Source organism: Nilaparvata lugens, unplaced genomic scaffold (assembly GCF_014356525.2).
Source record: "Nilaparvata lugens isolate BPH unplaced genomic scaffold, ASM1435652v1 scaffold2007, whole genome shotgun sequence".
NCBI classification, from domain to species: domain Eukaryota; kingdom Metazoa; phylum Arthropoda; class Insecta; order Hemiptera; family Delphacidae; genus Nilaparvata; species Nilaparvata lugens.
In genome coordinates, this window is record NW_024090270.1 from 42,793 (window position 1) to 60,325 (window position 17,533).

General features: G+C 35.4%; 1 protein-coding gene across 1 annotated transcript; it reads left to right on the plus strand.

Annotated features, from left to right (window-relative positions):
* Positions 1-5,214: 5,214 nt before the first annotated feature.
* LOC120348934 (protein big brother-like) lies at positions 5,215-12,492 on the plus strand (the record flags this gene model as incomplete). The annotated part of the gene is given in 3 exon segments (XM_039443895.1): positions 5,215-5,472; positions 8,755-8,841; positions 12,382-12,492. Coding segments are annotated over 3 exon segments (372 nt in total), but the record flags the coding sequence as incomplete, so codon positions are not given.
* Positions 12,493-17,533: the final 5,041 nt, after the last annotated feature.

Genomic DNA, 17,533 nt, shown 5'->3' on the forward strand with positions numbered 1-17,533 from the left:
CAAAAATTAATAAATAATTTATCAATTTTAAAATGTCTAGAAAAAATCCTAAACAAACATAGAGCTTTCTGTCCTATCGTACCGTGACGTTTCGTCCCGGAATGTGAGTGAGAGCGCTGGCGAAAAATAGGTGTGTTGAAATTAACAAAATAAACTACCGTAATGCTGATTTCCTAAAAACTTCATTTCTCACATTTCATGATTTTAGAAATCAATTTCTTTTCAATAATATTTGTTGCATTTATAATCATCAGATTAAAAAAGAAAAATTAAAAAAAAATGTTTTCTACCAATAACTCCAAACTCCAAACTAGAATCATGGCCTCAGCTTATAGTCCAGGAAATGGATGCTCAAAAAAGGGTATAGAGGGAAAAGTTTGGAAGACAATTTTTGACCCCGCAGTTCTGTTTAGGGTAGTGAGGAGGTAAAAATATCAAAAGTCCCCACCCCTACCCACTGTGCTTAGGGGGTGGGGGTGGTTCAAAGGTACCATTTTTTGGTTTCTCGCATAATATAACTCGAAAACTATGCATTTTAAAGACATGACTATTCTATAAGAAATTGAAGCTTACATAATTTTCTATAATATTGATTCAACAACTTTTTCTATTTTTCACTTTTCGAGATATCCGCTCTAAAATATGTGACATTTTTGAAAAAAACACATTTTCCCTCAATTTTTTGCTATTTTTGCTCTCATAACTTTTTGAATATCGATGGTCAAAATCCATGCTGAATATGAGCTTATAGAGCATCAAATTTTCTTCAATTTGATGTATAATTTCACAAGTTTACGCTCATCCCCACGACTGTTGCAGCAGCTTCAGTGTTGAGTGTGAGACCTTCAGTTGTGCAAAATAAAGACCAATTGACAAAGGAATTTGGAGAGAATGTTTTGAACACAATTTATGACCTCGCAGCTTTGTTGAGACCAGTAAGGGGGTGAACATATCAGAAGTCCCCATCCCTATTCCTTGTGCTAAAGGGATGAGGGTGGTTTAAAAGTAGCATTTTTCAATGTTTTGCTTACACACTCATATCTTCGGAAAAATGCGTTCAACCGACATGACTAACTATTCAGAAATTAAGCCTGATAAATTCTCTACAATATTTGTTCTGTGGTGATTTGTGATATCTCCAACAGTTTTCGAGATATACTCTCTTAAAAGTGTGATATTGTTAAAATAACAGCTTTTAATCCTATTTTTGATGTTTCAGGGCCTACAACTCTCCAATGCATCAATGCATCATAAAAATAAATGCTCACCGTAGATTTGTGGAGCTTGTTTTTCTCTCTAATTTGATGTATTATTCCACTACTTAATGTTTTCCTTCTATTGTTATAGCAGATTCAATGTGGGGGGTGAAATTTTTATTTTGTAACAATTGATCACTTGACAATGAAATTTGAGTCTGGAACATCTGGTACACAATTTTTGACTTTGTAGCTTTATGAAGACTAGTTGGGAGGTAAACATAGCCAAAATACGCATCTCTAGCCCGTCTATTGAAGGCGTGGAACTGCTAAGTTGACACTTGTTGCATAGTTGAAAATTTCACCTCCCACATTCAATTTGCTATAACAATAGAAGGAAAACGTTAAGTGGTGGAATAATTCATCAAATTGAAGAGAAAACAAAGCTCCACAAATCTACGGCAAGCATTCATTCTTCTGATGCATTGTTGGAGAGTTGTAGGCCCTGGAACATCAAAAAATAGGATTAAAAGCTGTTATTTTAACAATATCACACTTTTAAGAGAGTATATCTCGAAAACTGTTGGAGATATCACAAATCACCACAGAACAAATATTGTAGAGAATTTATCAGGCTTAATTTCTGAATAGTTTGTCATGTCGGTTGAACGCATTTTCCTCAAGATATAAGCGTGTAAGCAAAACATTGAAAAATGCAACTTTCAAACTACCCTCATCCCTTTAACACAAGGGATAGGGATGAGGACTTTTGATATGTTCACCCCCTTACTGGTACAAACAAAGCTGCAAAGTCAAAAATTGTGTTCAAAACATTCTCTCCAAATTCCTTTGTCAATTGATCTATTTTTGCATAACTGAAGATCTCACACTCAACACTGAAGCTGCTGCAACAGTCGTGGGGATGTGCGTAAACTTGTGAAATTATACATCAAATTAAAGAGAATTTTACGCTCTATAAGCTTATAATCAGCATGTATCTTTCTCATCAATATTCAAAAAGTAATGAGAGCAAAAATAGGAAAAATTGAGGGAGAATGTGTTTTTTTACAAAAATGTCACATATTTTAGAGCGGATATCTCGAAAAGTGAAAGAGATAAAGTAGGAAAAGTTGTTGAATCAATATTATATAAAATTATGTAAGCTTCAATTTCTTATGGAATAGACATGTCTGTAAAATGCATAGTTTTCGAGTTATATGCGAGAAACTAAAAATGATACCTTTGAACCACCCCCACCCCCTTAGCACAGTGGGTAGGGGTGGGGACTTGTGATATGTATACCTCCTCACTACCCTAAACAGAACTGCGGGGTCAAAAATTGTCTTCCAAACTTTTCCCTCTATAACACTTCGTTGACTGGGCTATTATGGAAAGACAAAATTAGTTAGACAACAGAACTGTCTACTAACGTTGATGAAAAGATACATTTTCAAGATGTTCGATGTTTTTGAACGGGTAGTATTATAGTCCACTAGACATCTGATTATCTATATAAATAAAAATCGATCATCAAATTTTGACATTCAATAACTTTTATATGTGTCCACCGAATTTGATGATTTTACTTTCCTTGCCCTATTACCATATGTAAGGAAATACCTACTTTCCTTACCTATGGTAATAGGGCAAGGGAATTATTGCTTTCCGAAAAAAATTAAGGTACCCCAATTGTGTGTGTATGTGTGTGTGTGTGTTGTGTGTGTGTGTGTGTGTGTGTGTGTGGTGTGTGTGTGTGTGTGTGTGTGTGTGTGTGTGTGTGTGTGGTGTGTGTGTGTGTGTTGTGTGTGTGTGTGTGTGGTGTGTGTGTGTGTGTGTGTGTGTTGTGTGTGTGTGTGTGTGTGTGTGTGTGTGTGTGTGTGGTGTGGTGTGTGTGTGTGTGTGTGTGTGTGTGTGTGTGTGTGTGTGTGTGTGTGTGTGTGTGTGTGTGTTGTGTGTGTGTGTGTGTGGTGTGTGTGTGTGTGTGTGTGTGTGTGTTGTGTGTGTGGTGTGTGTGTGTGTGTGTGTGTGTGTGTGTGTGTGTGTGTGTGTGTGTGTGTGTGTGTGTGTGTGTATGTGTGGGGGGTTTGTGTGTATGAGTGTATGTGCGTCAGTGTACACTATATGTCATCTCCCAATTAACGGAATGATTTGAAATTTGGAACTTAAAGTCCTTACAATATAAGGATCTGCCACGAACAATTTCGATCAAATGCGATTCAAGATGGCGGCTAAAATGGCGACAATGTTGACGGATCAAATGTTGTCAAAAACAGGGTTTTTTGTGATTTTCTCGAAAACGGCTCCAACGATTTTGATTAAAGTTATACCTGAAATAGTCATCGATAAGTTCTATCAACTGCCACAAGTCCCATATCTGTAAAAATTTCAGGAGCTCCGCCCCATCTATGCAAAGTTTGATTTTAGATTCTCGATTATCAGGCTTCAGATATAATTTAAACAAAAAAATTGAGTGGATAAGATTGAGTATGAGAATCTCTATAATTAATTTTCAGTAAAATTTTCACCTTAAATTGAAAATAAGCTCGAAATTGGAGAAAATGTGATTATCCAATTATTGCAAACTGTTGGCAACTGTTGATTCTATTAAATGATTCACTATGAAGAGATAGCAGACCTCGTATGTCTCCAGCGTTATTGCCCTGTCACCAGCTGGCTCAAATCTTTGAATAGTAGACTTGAGATGCGCGGGAACCCTAGCGTCAGGTGATCAATTTTCATAACGGCAAGGAAAGTTGTGAGTGCGCCACACCAGATTTTTTGTTTAGTTGTGTTTGTTATGTTCAGGAGCAGGTTTATGGTCAATCAAATTCATGATCAGACTTCAGGACTCTTTCCTACGGTCCTTCTAAGTTTACATGTAGGCCTAATCCTTATGGAAGATTTGTGAGCTGGCCACACAGGAATAAAAATCAGCTGGTATGATAATTGCGTCATCCAACAGCCGTCGGTAGATCTGTTTTTCAATTTTTTTCTTTCCACTGATTCACAAAATTTCAATTCTAATAATACCGCGGTGCGAACGACGTCTAAACTTGGGTCGTAGAACTCGAAATGCTGTAAATTTAGAATATGCACGGAAAAATCAGCAACAAGGAGATATGCCATTCAATTTCCCAGCAAGCTGCATTCAACTATATCTAAAAATACAAACTGCTGTAAAACTAACTAAGCACATAGGGAGTCCATATTGAAATATAAAATACTGATTGTTGGATAATTTTCATAAAAATATAGTGCATCAGATTAAGCTAAGACTAAGCACACCTGAGGAGGCACGGCTTGGTAATACTAAGTGTTGATCTTATGGAGATTGCCTTATCACTCCGTTCCACGCCATGTCCGATTTAGTGTGTGTGAGTTCTTCCATTCAAACTAATATAAGCAAGAAGCACCTGGTTGCAAAATGCCGCATCGCGCCTCCTAAGGTGTGCATCCAGCTAAAGTTAATCATGAGATGCAAGATGCATTAACTATTTGGCGGTACGAAGTTCGCCGGGCCAGCTAGTGATGAATAATTCTAAAATCTGATTTCAACGGTAATATTGGCGTTCAAAGGAGACTCCTTTTCAATTTGTATTATCCTTAAAATGCAAATTTTCAAAAAACCGTATTCAAGTAACCGTACGTCGACGCGAAATTCAAAAAGGAACATACCTGTCAAATTTCATGAAAATCTATTGCTGCGTTTTGCTGTGAATGCGGAACATAAATATAAACATATGAACATAAAGAGAAATGCAAAACCGTCGAATTGAATCTTAGATCTCACTTCGCTCGGTCAACAAAATTATTATAATTGGAGCGCTGATTATTCTCAAAAATTCACTTGAATTTAATAAGATTTTGATTGACATGCGTCTATCATCATGTAAAGTAGAAGGGTGATGAACAAAATAATGTTGACGGAGCGAGTGGAGGTTTTGAGGAAAACGCGGTGGCGGCTGAAGAGCGGTTGAGCCGATTGGACAGCGTGACCGGCTGGAGGCGCGTGATTGGCTGATGGGCGGTCTGGCTGGTCGGGGGAGGGGATGCCTGTAGTTGGTGTTTGCGGTCGGGGCTCAGTGGCTCAGTTTGCCCCGGGATGTTGTCGATGAATGATCCGAGTGCTCTTGCGGGAATGTTGCCCTTCGACTCAATCGGTCTCTACGAGCAACCTAAACCGCGGTTCATCTTCAAGATGCCGCGAGTTGTTCCCGACCAGAAGGCCAAATTTGAGTCCGATGAACTGTTCAGGAGACTTTCCAGAGAAAGTGAGGTAAATAGAGAAGTTCATTATCATCATATTCCCTTCAATGTGTTCTTTTATTCTTATCAACATTGAAATATTAATCATGATAGCGATTTCTTGTATTGATTTCATCATATGGATTCCATATTGTATTCTTATGAATATATTAGATTTATTGACTCCTGGTTTCCAGCAAAATATTAATCCTGTCCATATATAAGCGAGACTGAAAACAGTGTCGATAAACACAAGTCTCATGAACCAAACGTTTAGTTGATGAATCTAAAGATCTAAAGAATCCAGAAGACCCAACAATTATTCAGGGATATGCACTTAGAGTGCTTTAAGATTTAAGAGCCACCATCACTATCAATCCAAGGATAAGGATTGTGTTGTGGAGATACAAGTGTCATGTAAAAGCCCGGGATATTGCATTATTCACAACACGTCTATTGTTGCATAATATAGTATTTTATGCACTATATAATATAGTGGGCAAGTTGGGGTGCATTCAATTTATCAATAGATTTGATAAGGATAGATAGATCCTTCTATGATTTGATAGATTTTATATCAATGGGAAATGGAAAGGACTCAGAGAGTAGATTATGTGTATTACATATTATTATCCATTCATTGTAAAAATATTTGTTTTGATTGATAAGAAATTAATTGAATTGATTTCTTAAGTTGTCAAAAGTGATTAATACATTGATACTTGACAATAAACATTCTTGTCGAATGCTTTTTGACAGTAAATTGTTTAGATTTTGATTGATTTTGATCTTGTATCCAGATTAGAGAAACGCAAATAGCCCTATACTGCCTTATGAGCCTTATGAAATAAATTTAAGGAGATGCTGTTTTTTAATCATTCTTGGAAAACGCTTAATATTTGCATTCTTCATTATGATAGCATACTAAACTACAATGGTATTAAACAATTGAAAAATATTGAGTGAACTAATAATTTTTATATTGTAATCAAATAACAATAAATTGCACATATTACTCAGGCTAAAATATATCACCAAGACTAAAGAGGCTGTCTTGGTCAATTCTTCTAGTAAAAATCTCAATTTTTTTACAGTTGCCTCATTTATTTTTCATTTTGTCAAGTGTCAACAGTAAACATTCCTCAATTGATTGTCTCTAGAGAATTCATCTTCATTTAGAATTTTACTAACTGCAAATTGTACAAGCTCAATCCAATATATCTCTTATACAGTACGTACAATTATGTACATGAATGTTCCAATGGAGTACTATAATCATTGAACTTGTATCTATCGTATGACCTATGGAATTTGAAAGCAAACCAGATATTTTTAATACTACTTCCCAATGAAATTGCAGAATACAACCATTTATCAAGGTTTGATTTAATCACAACAAAATATCACCTCTTAAAATGATTCAAAATATTTGAAGATAAAGGAGAAACACATTTATAGAAAATGTCAAAACAGATTTCTCTGCAAGTGAGAGTTTGATTACATTGTCGTGCTTCTGCCCATTTCCCAGATTGTATGAATGCTACATTTGCATATTGGAAGGAGAAGGGTAGGCAACACGTATAACACAAAGTTATTATTTCTGACGCCATGGTAAAGAGAATACATTTACTATTGTTTAATAACGAATGTCTTGCGGTCTGGATATAACTTTTATTCACATAGCTATATTGCTATTCACAAAGAAAATAACTATGAACTCACACAGAATCTTCTGTCTTCTTTCAGAGTATTCAGATCCATTATTAAGTTTAAATGGATAGGAAATGTACTGGAGGCATCACGTTAATTCGATTAGTTCTGTTTAAAATTTAGTTTCAATCTATACATTACAGTATAAAAAATGTTGTTGAAGTGTGGAACATTGTTTCATATCATGTGTCGTGTAATATGATGTTGAAATGAGAAATGTAGAACATTATATCACACAATGTGTAGTGCAGTTTAAAATTTTAGCAATCATACAAAACAGTAATTTTAAAAGTTTTTCGATGATTATGACTTTAGCAAAAGTACACTTGAGCTGATGAGCACTTTTTATTTTCTAACAGCATTAGACATCATACCTTATTTAGATGTTCCTATGAAAGAGTTTCTTAGATTTTATCACAGCCTCGGGCTCCTTACATACATTAAAACATACAAACTTGAGTCAATCAATCTCACAGCCAAATCAATCAACACAATCTCCAAAATTAGATGTTTTCATGACGGTTTTTGATTATTTTGGATTTCAATTATATATTTTTTTCATTTTGCGACATTATTTGGATTACAGTAACAATGTAACTGCGTTTTCTATAAGGTCGGCAAAATATAAGGGAACGTCCATTCACCTTGAATGAATCACATTGATTTGATTGGTATTCTCAGTGGAACAGTATTCTCTTTGGTTAGCACTGGGCCGAGTAAGAATGCTCACAAGGATCAAGGACAAATGCGCATAACTGGAATTTTGTGAAAAATGCACAGAACTTTCACTAAAAGGTATAGAAAGGGTCTTGATTACCAGAAAATACCACTTAGGTTGCAAAACTGACCGGTAGTGAATCCAGAATACTCAGTAACTCAGTCGACTTTCCATTTCGTTTTCCATATTTGAATTATCTTATTTTTAAAAACAAACTGAAATTGTGAGGGGAATCACAGTCTCATTGCAAAATTGAAAGTTTATTCTAGAATTATTTCACATTTTCGATTTATAATCTCATTCTCCAAAATTCTTTACAAATGATAGGAAATATTGATGAGTTCATTGATACATCTTGATGTCTTGTTTTTATCCTCTATGTTATAACTTCATTCTCAGACTCACAGTTCTCATGCTATTTCCTAAGAATTTTAGGATATCGACTGTATATTGTTTTGATCACTGGTTTCAAGCTGTGCTATCAAATTGCGAACATGGGTGAATGATGATTCACTTCATCATTCAAATCATCAAACACATTGATAGTTGAGAAAACTGCGCCTCTCTCCATGCTGGGAATCCCACTCGCTTACGCTCAGTGATCGCTATACGTTATTTCTTGCTAGCCGCGTGATTCGAATTCATTATAAGCTAACTAGACTTTAAACCTAACTACACTCAATGTAATACGTGACCAACTATGCATACACTTGAAAGCGAAGCGACGATTCCAAGAAAATTACTCATGTCAAACTTTACGATATCAGTTCTCCAGGACAACTGAAAAACATACCAGGTTAGTGTTTCAAATATACTTCATTTTCAAATTATATTTAGAAATCATGTAACAATTTGATGGATGGATTTTCTTATGTGTTTCCCTAGGTCAGATACACAGGATTTAGAGACAGACCACAAGAAGAACGTCAAGTTCGGTTCCAAAACGGTTGTAGAGAAGGCCACACAGAAATTGTAAGTATAGCAAGCACTCATTATAACATTGTATAAAATACAAGCCTATTGTAAAACAATTGAAGATACACCCATTCAAACAACATAATTCAGAAAGCTTTGGACTGTTCATGGAAGTAACGTTTAATCGCTTCTGCATGAAATAATGCTATTGGTGTATCGGAAAAATCCTTAGGCTTGACATATCTGTTAGCTGTATGGTTGATATAAAATTTGATACTATCCAGTAAATATAGAGATGAAGCACTTACATAACTAAGATGAAATGACAAGAAGTTTTCAGATTCCCAAATAACATTAACTTATGCTGAAATAAGTCCCTTTGGATTTATACGAATGTGAATGTGAAACAGGCCTATTCATTGAATTTACGTTATCATCTCAATTTTCAACGTCAGTTAGTCTATACCAATTATTAAGATAACAAGCATTGAAATTAGTGGTATTTATAGACATGTAACTTCTTCTGTAGGCATCTCATATAACTTGTTGATTATAGTCACTCAAATAAAGTAAAAAAAAAATTATTTTATAACTAGCCGGCTCGCTTCGCTCGGCCGCATTCTTCATTTGAGGTTGCTTCCTCCCGTCAAACAGCCGAATACAGACTTTTAGATTCGATTCAATCACAAGTTGACTGAGACTACGCTAGAAAACGCTGGACAACGCCGATTTTGATCGTATCGCTGGCGAACTTTTGAGGAAGCTCTTTCTACAACAAATTTTTAGACCTTAGCTGAGACTCTGTACCCAATATGAACGTTTCCTATTCATCAGTTCTCGAAATAGTTGATATCAACTATGTAGTTCGGGGTTGGAAAAAATGTCATTTTCAAAATGAATGTCATTTAAAGTCATCAAGATAATTATGATGATAGGAATTATCCTATTTCAGTCTAGTTCTTTAAAACAAATAATATACAGAACTCACAAAACATTCATCTCGCCCTTTCAAGTTCCAATCTACTATCAAGATCTAGAAGAATACTTTAGAAGAACCCTCAAAAGTAGCACCGCCATTACCTAAACAGAAGTAGTGTATCGCAAGTAAAGCTAGTTCAAGTTCAGTCATCCCTGAAAACCCCATTGGCGGATTCTTGAGGCTCTCTCTACACAATCTCTCCAGACTCTCGCTGAACCTCTGTTCTATGCTCCCACAGCTCTAAACGTTTTCTTTTCATTCTTCCTCAAAGAAACTGAAAAACGAAAAAGCGCTAGAAAAACGCTGATTTAGGAAGAAGTATGTTTGGTGTCATTTCCAAGCACTCTCGATAAAATTTGTGCACTTTAGTTGAACCAATGTACCAAATTTCATCCTTTAATGTCAATAACTTCTCAGAAAAAGCAGAAACCGCTGATTATGGGCGTATCTTCAGGAAAACTTTCAAGCACATCCAACAAAACATTTGCAGAGCTTAGCAGAAAAATTGTACTAAATTTAAACATTTTCTGTTCATTTGATATAACTGAAAAAATGCGAATGAACGCTGGAAAAACGCCGATTTTGAGGGCATAGGCTATATCTTTGGCGGTTTTATACGTCCTTAACAACACCTTGAAACAGGAGAAATGTGGAGAACTCAACAAACATCCATCCAAATCTAACCCTCTTAAGTATTTTTTCACTTGAGAATTATAGAAGAATGCATTGAAAACTCAATAAGTGATAAGAAAAGACCCACATAATTTAGCACTAACATTACTTGAGCTAAAACCGTCAGTGTATATACTTTCAAGTTCATTTGTTCCTGAAGACCCTGGAAGAACTTAAAGCCCAAAAAATATTAGATGAACCTGTGCACCAAATTTGAACAATAATTTGTGACAAATTATAATCAAAAAGCCGAAAAATTTAGAAAACGCAAATTTTGAGCGTATATTCGGCGAAATTTTGAAGTCCTCTCATCAAAAAATATTTAGACCGTGGCTGAACCTCTGTACCAAATTTGAACGTTTTCTGTCAATGAAAAAGCAAAGAATAAAGCAGATTTAGATTTATGTTTTGACATTATTTTAAAGCCAGTTTAGAACAACATTTGAACACCTTAGATGAACCTGTTTACCAAATATGAACATTTTTTGTAAAATATTTTTTTACAGAGATGAGAAAACGCAGAAAAATACTGTAAACCGCTAATTTTCGGCGTATCTTCGGCGTAATCAAGATGTCCTCTAAAGAAAACAATATCTTCACCCTAGTTGAACTTCTATAACGAATAGGAACATTTTCCCCAAATGTTTTCTGGAAAAAATGTGAAAAAAACACAGCAAAAAACGCTAGGAAAATACAGTAAAACCTCCTATCTTTGGCATAATTATGAAATCCTCTGAAAGACACAATGTCCACACCCTTGCTGAACTTCTGTATTAAATTTGAACATCGTCTGTCAATAAGTTGTTGAGAAGGCCTAGAAAACGCAGGAAAAACGCACAAAAACCGTCGATCTTGAGCGGAACTTGGGCGTTATTTTAAAACCCTTCCAGTACAACATTTTTGTACCTCAGCTGAGCCTGTGTATCGAATAGCTTGAACATTTTTGCCAATAAACTTTAAAAAGCTGAAAAAACGCAGAAAAGCGATGAAAAAATGCAGATTTTGGCGTATCTTTGGAATTTTTCAAAAATTTGTTCTTAGTGCACTTTTAGAAGGCCAAGTGAACCAAGCTGCAAAATTTGAGAGATTTTTAGTTCTGTTGATTATAGTATGTGAATGAATCAGTACCATTTCGCTTTTATATCGATATACACCTCAATAATTTAAAATGTCACGTAAAAACCAAAATCAAAAAAGTGGGATAACACAAACATTTGAAGAATTATTATTTACTTGGTTATGATTCTCTCAACAAATCATAACTTCTCCGTTGCACTATATTTGTTAGCTATATATCACAGTAAATAATACTTGAGAGATTCAAATCTATACTCATTGTAACAAATTAGGCCAAGACGTCGTGCCACCTATGATCTTTGATTGCTCATCAGATTAATTCAAATAATGTTCAATTTCATTCATAACTTCCATTGAAGCATAAGAAATGGGCCGAATAATCTTCAAACATAAATACTTCATCAATGTTTAGTACGAGATGCTGAATGTACTTTGTGAGTTAGCATGACGTACCAGTAGACTTGTTATCTTGTGAACTTGTAATCAACTGAATACTTGTTTCCTGAGAATGAAAACCTACACCAGTTCAGCTAGTATCTTCAAATTTTTAACAGAGTATCTGAATGGGATACTCTGGTCTCTGATAGTGCCGTTTGCACAGTGCCATTTTGAATAAAATTTCATTTCAAACTAGATTAAATCCATATCAAGTCCCGTTAGTTCTTTTTCATAATGAGGTTCATTCTGAGTTTAAGGCATAAGCTAATTAAATTCAGTTTAAGCTTTTACTGCGCAAACGGCTCTAAATGTTACAAGTACGAAGACGCTATAGATGACTAGATTCTGGTTATTCCTGGAGTAAATGTTTTTATTTTTTTATTTTTTTTTAAATTCATATGTCGTTAATAATTTTCTCTCTGTTTTCACAGGCGTTTATAGCGACAGGAACAAATATTCAACTAGTTTTTAGTCCCAGCACGAACGGATACCACATCTCTTCCGCCGCACGAGAATGTGACTTCGATAAAGAACACGGAAAGGTGAGATTGAAATTCATTTTTACGTAGATAATCATCAGTATTGAAATTTCCTGTAGTAGCCTTCCTCTTAATTATGGAATATGACCTTCCTGATTAAATAAATCATTGCGGGTTCAGCAGATAATTTTTCTGAAGGTATTTAGAAACTTATATTATTTTCAGTGTAACTGTCAATTCCAAATACAGTCTTTCAATTGAATACAGTCCACCTCATCCCAGGTTAGTTGAGACGTTTCATTGTGGAAAGGCGGTTACAGTACTCTGTTCTTTTATCAAAGTTTCAGGTTACTCATCAGATGATCAGAACCAATTCTAATTAAATTTTGAAAATGAGAGAAATTAAATGTAGATGGTAGACAAGAGAATTAGATGACAATAAATCCCAATCAGACAATATTTGTATACTCTGATAACGAGATAGAGATTTAGAAGGGTCTGAGTTCCTCACGATCTTAGTTCATCGAGTTATGAAAATTTCGTGAAAAACTGAAACAAGTGGGGGGGGGGAAGTGAGCTATGGGTTTCGTGATGGACACTGAAGCCGTGATGAAGTGAATATCACTCATCAATTCGATACTTTGTTTTCATTTGTATACTTTTGAAAATGTAAATAAATTAATATAAAGATTATGAGAACAGAATTATGAACCAATGTAAAGACATAGAATCCACTTCAGTTTCTCGATCAGCAGGCTAGGTACTGAACTCAAAAACAAGAGTATGAGAATACATGATAATGATATTGATACAAAATTGATTCCAGAAAAAGCTTGTTTTTTCAAACGTTTGATCAGATTCGAGATAGAATTCAAAATATTGCGAATTTAAATTCAATAAAATTCATTAATGTTTCAGTGTAGGCCTACTAAAACAAAAATTACTCACTTCAATATATTTTCCGAAATTTTGAATCCATGAACTCAATTTATTACAGTAGTCTTTTATTATGAACATACTTGATGATTATTTTTAATAAAAAATCTATTTGACTTGAACCACAGACAACAGACTGTTTGTGCTGTTTGTGCGAACACTATCTTGGTCTGGTCTTGTAGTGTGTAGCGCTGTCTTCAGACGGCAGACGGTCTATAGTAGCTCATCGGAAACTTGAATTGCCGAAAAATGAAGATAGAGGAATTGTGATTTCAGATTCGGATTCAGCGCCCTCAAATTAATAAAATGCTTCGCTAGTACTCAAAAATAATCAAAATTTAGGATTCTTTTCGATTGCATATAATAATCATTAAATCACTATAAGGCTAGCAGATTTCTTGTTTTACTACAAGTTATAGAAGTAATCAATATTAGCCTATGCCTTTACAATTTATCACTTTTTTCATTAATTTTTTATTCATTAACCGGCAGGGCACCCGTGCTTCGCTACGGGAATTGAAAGGTAGATTATTTTTGAGAGATATTTATAATCCAAATTCAATCAAATCGTTTTAATCGTGTCTCAGATTCACCATGCAATCAAAAGTTGCTTGCTGAATAGAACTGTATTAATAAATCAATTATACAGTTTCGTCACTATCATAGAACATTCTTTCCGGAGAGGTGCTTTCCCTACATGAAAATTTTAACATATATGTCATGGGAGACGGAAAGAAGAATGTACATTATAGGAGCCGAACTACACCTAGCTATAGGCCTATTACAAGCTACATTCAAATACATTTCTATAATACTAGTTACCCAGGAATCTTATTTTAGATGAAAGAAGGATCCTCTTATTGATTCTCGTGATATTTAGTCTGGATTAGGAGTTAACAGAGTCATGTGCAACTGGGTGTAAGCCTCTAAAGGCCATAGCTGCGTCCAAACAAAGAGCAACAGGGGAACCAATTCAGCAAAAGCTGGAGAAATAGTCACATTTCTATAAATAATGATAGTATTCACATAATATAACAGCTGGGATAAAATGCAAAAATGCCATAAATAATATTGGAACAGGAGTGATCATAAATATATAATGTTCTTCATCTGATCTAATGTGAATAAATTATTATAGTACATTTCACATCAATGTTTCAGCATTGTTTGAATGTGGATCATTGATGCTATTGATAGCATGCTACTGACAGTTTGAAATCAAAAAGTCATGCATATTCTCCATTATTTTTGTCGAAAGCTACCTTCTATTTTCTTTGGTGAAGCAATTAATTTTTGAGGATAATTGATTCAGAAAAAAAGCGCCTTACTTCTATAAAAGATAGAAGAAAAGATAAAGATAGAAGATAGTAGAAAAGATATTTCTACATTCAGGAAAGCAAGAAAAGCTATTTGGTCGTTTCAATAAACCATTCTTTTGTTTTCCCAAGTAAATTTTGACCGAATTTCCTCATTCTTTACACACAGATTCTGCCACAGACACTTCTGAAGTTTTAAAAAGATCCTCCATATATATCATACTGAATAATCCAAATTTCATCGAAATTGTTGAAGCATTTTCCGAGATCTGTCGAATAAACAAACACAAGTAGTATTGATAGAATCGGATCAATTGATAAGAGCAACTCCCGTAATAAAGTTTGTTTCATGAAACATTGAGAATTAATAAAAATGATCTATACCCTCAAGAATGACTCCGATTGAAGCAGCAGTGCCCAATCAAGTTTTTGCACAATAAATCTATTTCAAGTTCTTTAGCTTCTACCTAATGAAGTGACAGAACTCAAATCTTGTTTAGAAACCATCCTCAACTTAGGCCAACCTGACAGAATTGAAAATCAATTTAGTTGGCAAATTCAATCGTAACAACTGTTACGAAAAGGTACTCTCTCTAGATTATAGTTCTACCGTACTAACATTTATAGTATGGACATTTGAAATGTTATATTTAAGAGATTGGAAAAATAAGAGTATACATGCTAAAAGACGAACTTCAAACCCTTATTACCATACTTAGAGTTTGAATATCACCAAAAGATTTCTTAGTGGGCACCTAGGACCTGTGGGAAAGCTATACTTCAAGTTTTCTTGCAATCCATCCAGTAGTTTTTCAGAAAGTAAGTGGAAGTGAGTGAGTGAGTAAGTCAGTGAGTAAGATAAGAATTTTATAAGTATAGATTTCAAATGTTCTAGCCAATTTAAATAGTGAACTCAAATAGTAATATTCATAAGGTATTCTACTTCATGCTTGTCTGGTCTGAGGTCTGGTCTTGGAGTGTGTAGAGCCGTCCCAAACGGTTTGCCGTTTGCCAAACGGTCTTGGTCTGAGGTCTGGTCTAGAAGTGTGTAGGGGGCTTCAGCAGACCGGCAGACGGTCTGAAAATCATTAATCGGTCTGAAGACAGCCCTACACACTTCCAGACCAGACCAAAGGCTCAGACTGTTTGTGGTCTGGTCTGGAAGTGTGTAGGCGGCTTAAAGCAATGTTACAATCTTTTCAAAAGTATGGTTCCTACTTAATTAATGAGCTTCAAATCACTGATTAGGCCTACTGGTAACTTAATTTGAGGCTGCAATCATAATATTTCGTACATTTGTGTTCTATATTTTATGTATGACTTTTCAATTTCTATAACGGCCGGTACTAATATTTAATTGAATGCTTCTTGTTATGGCCTAGTTGAAGAAGCAGCGAATCACAGCTACTCGTTGTAGGCTTGACTTGAGAGTGATACGCCATTAGCATAATTGCTGTGCTAACTGATGCAACGCTGGCGACTGGCGTCGCATGTCGCATCAACCCCACTGGCGTTGCATGAGCCCTCTTATTTTTGAATATTGTGATAAAAGGGCATGAATGAGTAATATGCTGCTGGGGCTGGAGAAACGGGCAAGGGGCAGGGGTTGGTCGCGCAATGAAACAGAATATTGAAAGGGTAGCGAATGAATCGAAATGGCGGAAGCGGAGCAAAATGGCGGCCGTTTTTGTCGCCCCTTTCGATTGGGGCGCGAATTGGGGAGTGAAGCTCTCTGGAGTCCCTGGCCCTAGCCCTTGAGAGCTAGCGACAATAGCTGCTTGTTCAAAACTCAACTTTTATATTTATATTATGGAAAAGTATCAATTTCGACAAGGGTGACATCTTTCTTCTCCGCCTATAATATATAACAACGGCTCGACAGCTGCTGTCTTCCAGTGTTCACTCTCCTTTTCATACTCTCTGTCGCCGTTGACAGCCAAATATAGCAACAAGCTCACTTCCCTTATTCCATTAATAGCCCCTCCCTCCCTACACCCCTCACCATACCATAGTATTAAGACATCCCCTTCAAATAATACTCATGTGCTGGTCCAACTCCCCCTCCCCCCCATGCTTTCAAAAAACATCTCTCATGTTCTTCCTCTCATCTCTTGAACAACGCTTATAACGGAAATAAGCCAATCAAAACAGTTTTAGTCGGGATTAAACCCTTCATAGTAGACTCAGCCACTCCCATGGTAAACATACAAACATGTCACGGCTATTTCAAGTTCTTTGTTAGGCTTAGAGCCTACAACATTGTTACACTATACACTGTACGTTACTGATGAATGGGTTTCAAGATGAGAATAATACAGAGTTGTTGTCAAAATATCGAGTTTTGTATGTAAGTGAAGGAAAAAATATTTTTTCTTCTAATTATCAAATATAGCAACAAGCTTACATCGCTTATCTCATTGGAAATGAAAATACATTTTTAGTTTCGAAGTTTAGAATTTGAATAGGCTACCTCATGGAATCTCGTTGATGGAATCTAGGATCCACCAGTGGTGGATTGAGTAGAGTGTGCCTAACAGGATCAGGAGCTGAACTCAGATGCCACTTGCATATTAAAGTTAAATTTTATTAAAAAGTATCATTATATAATGATATAATGATAGACGAAATTGGATATTCAAGCCCTCTTGATCCGCCACTGACCTAAACTGAAAAAATAACAATAATAATTGTTGCTCCTCGGGACAGATATAGCAGAAGGAACCAACTAAAGCTATAGAAGATTTGTCTTTTAGCAAAATGTTGGAAACAACTGATAAACGAAACATGACCACTGGATATTAAATAGAATATTTCTTCATGAGTGAAAAGAGACAAGCATGTATGACAGAAAA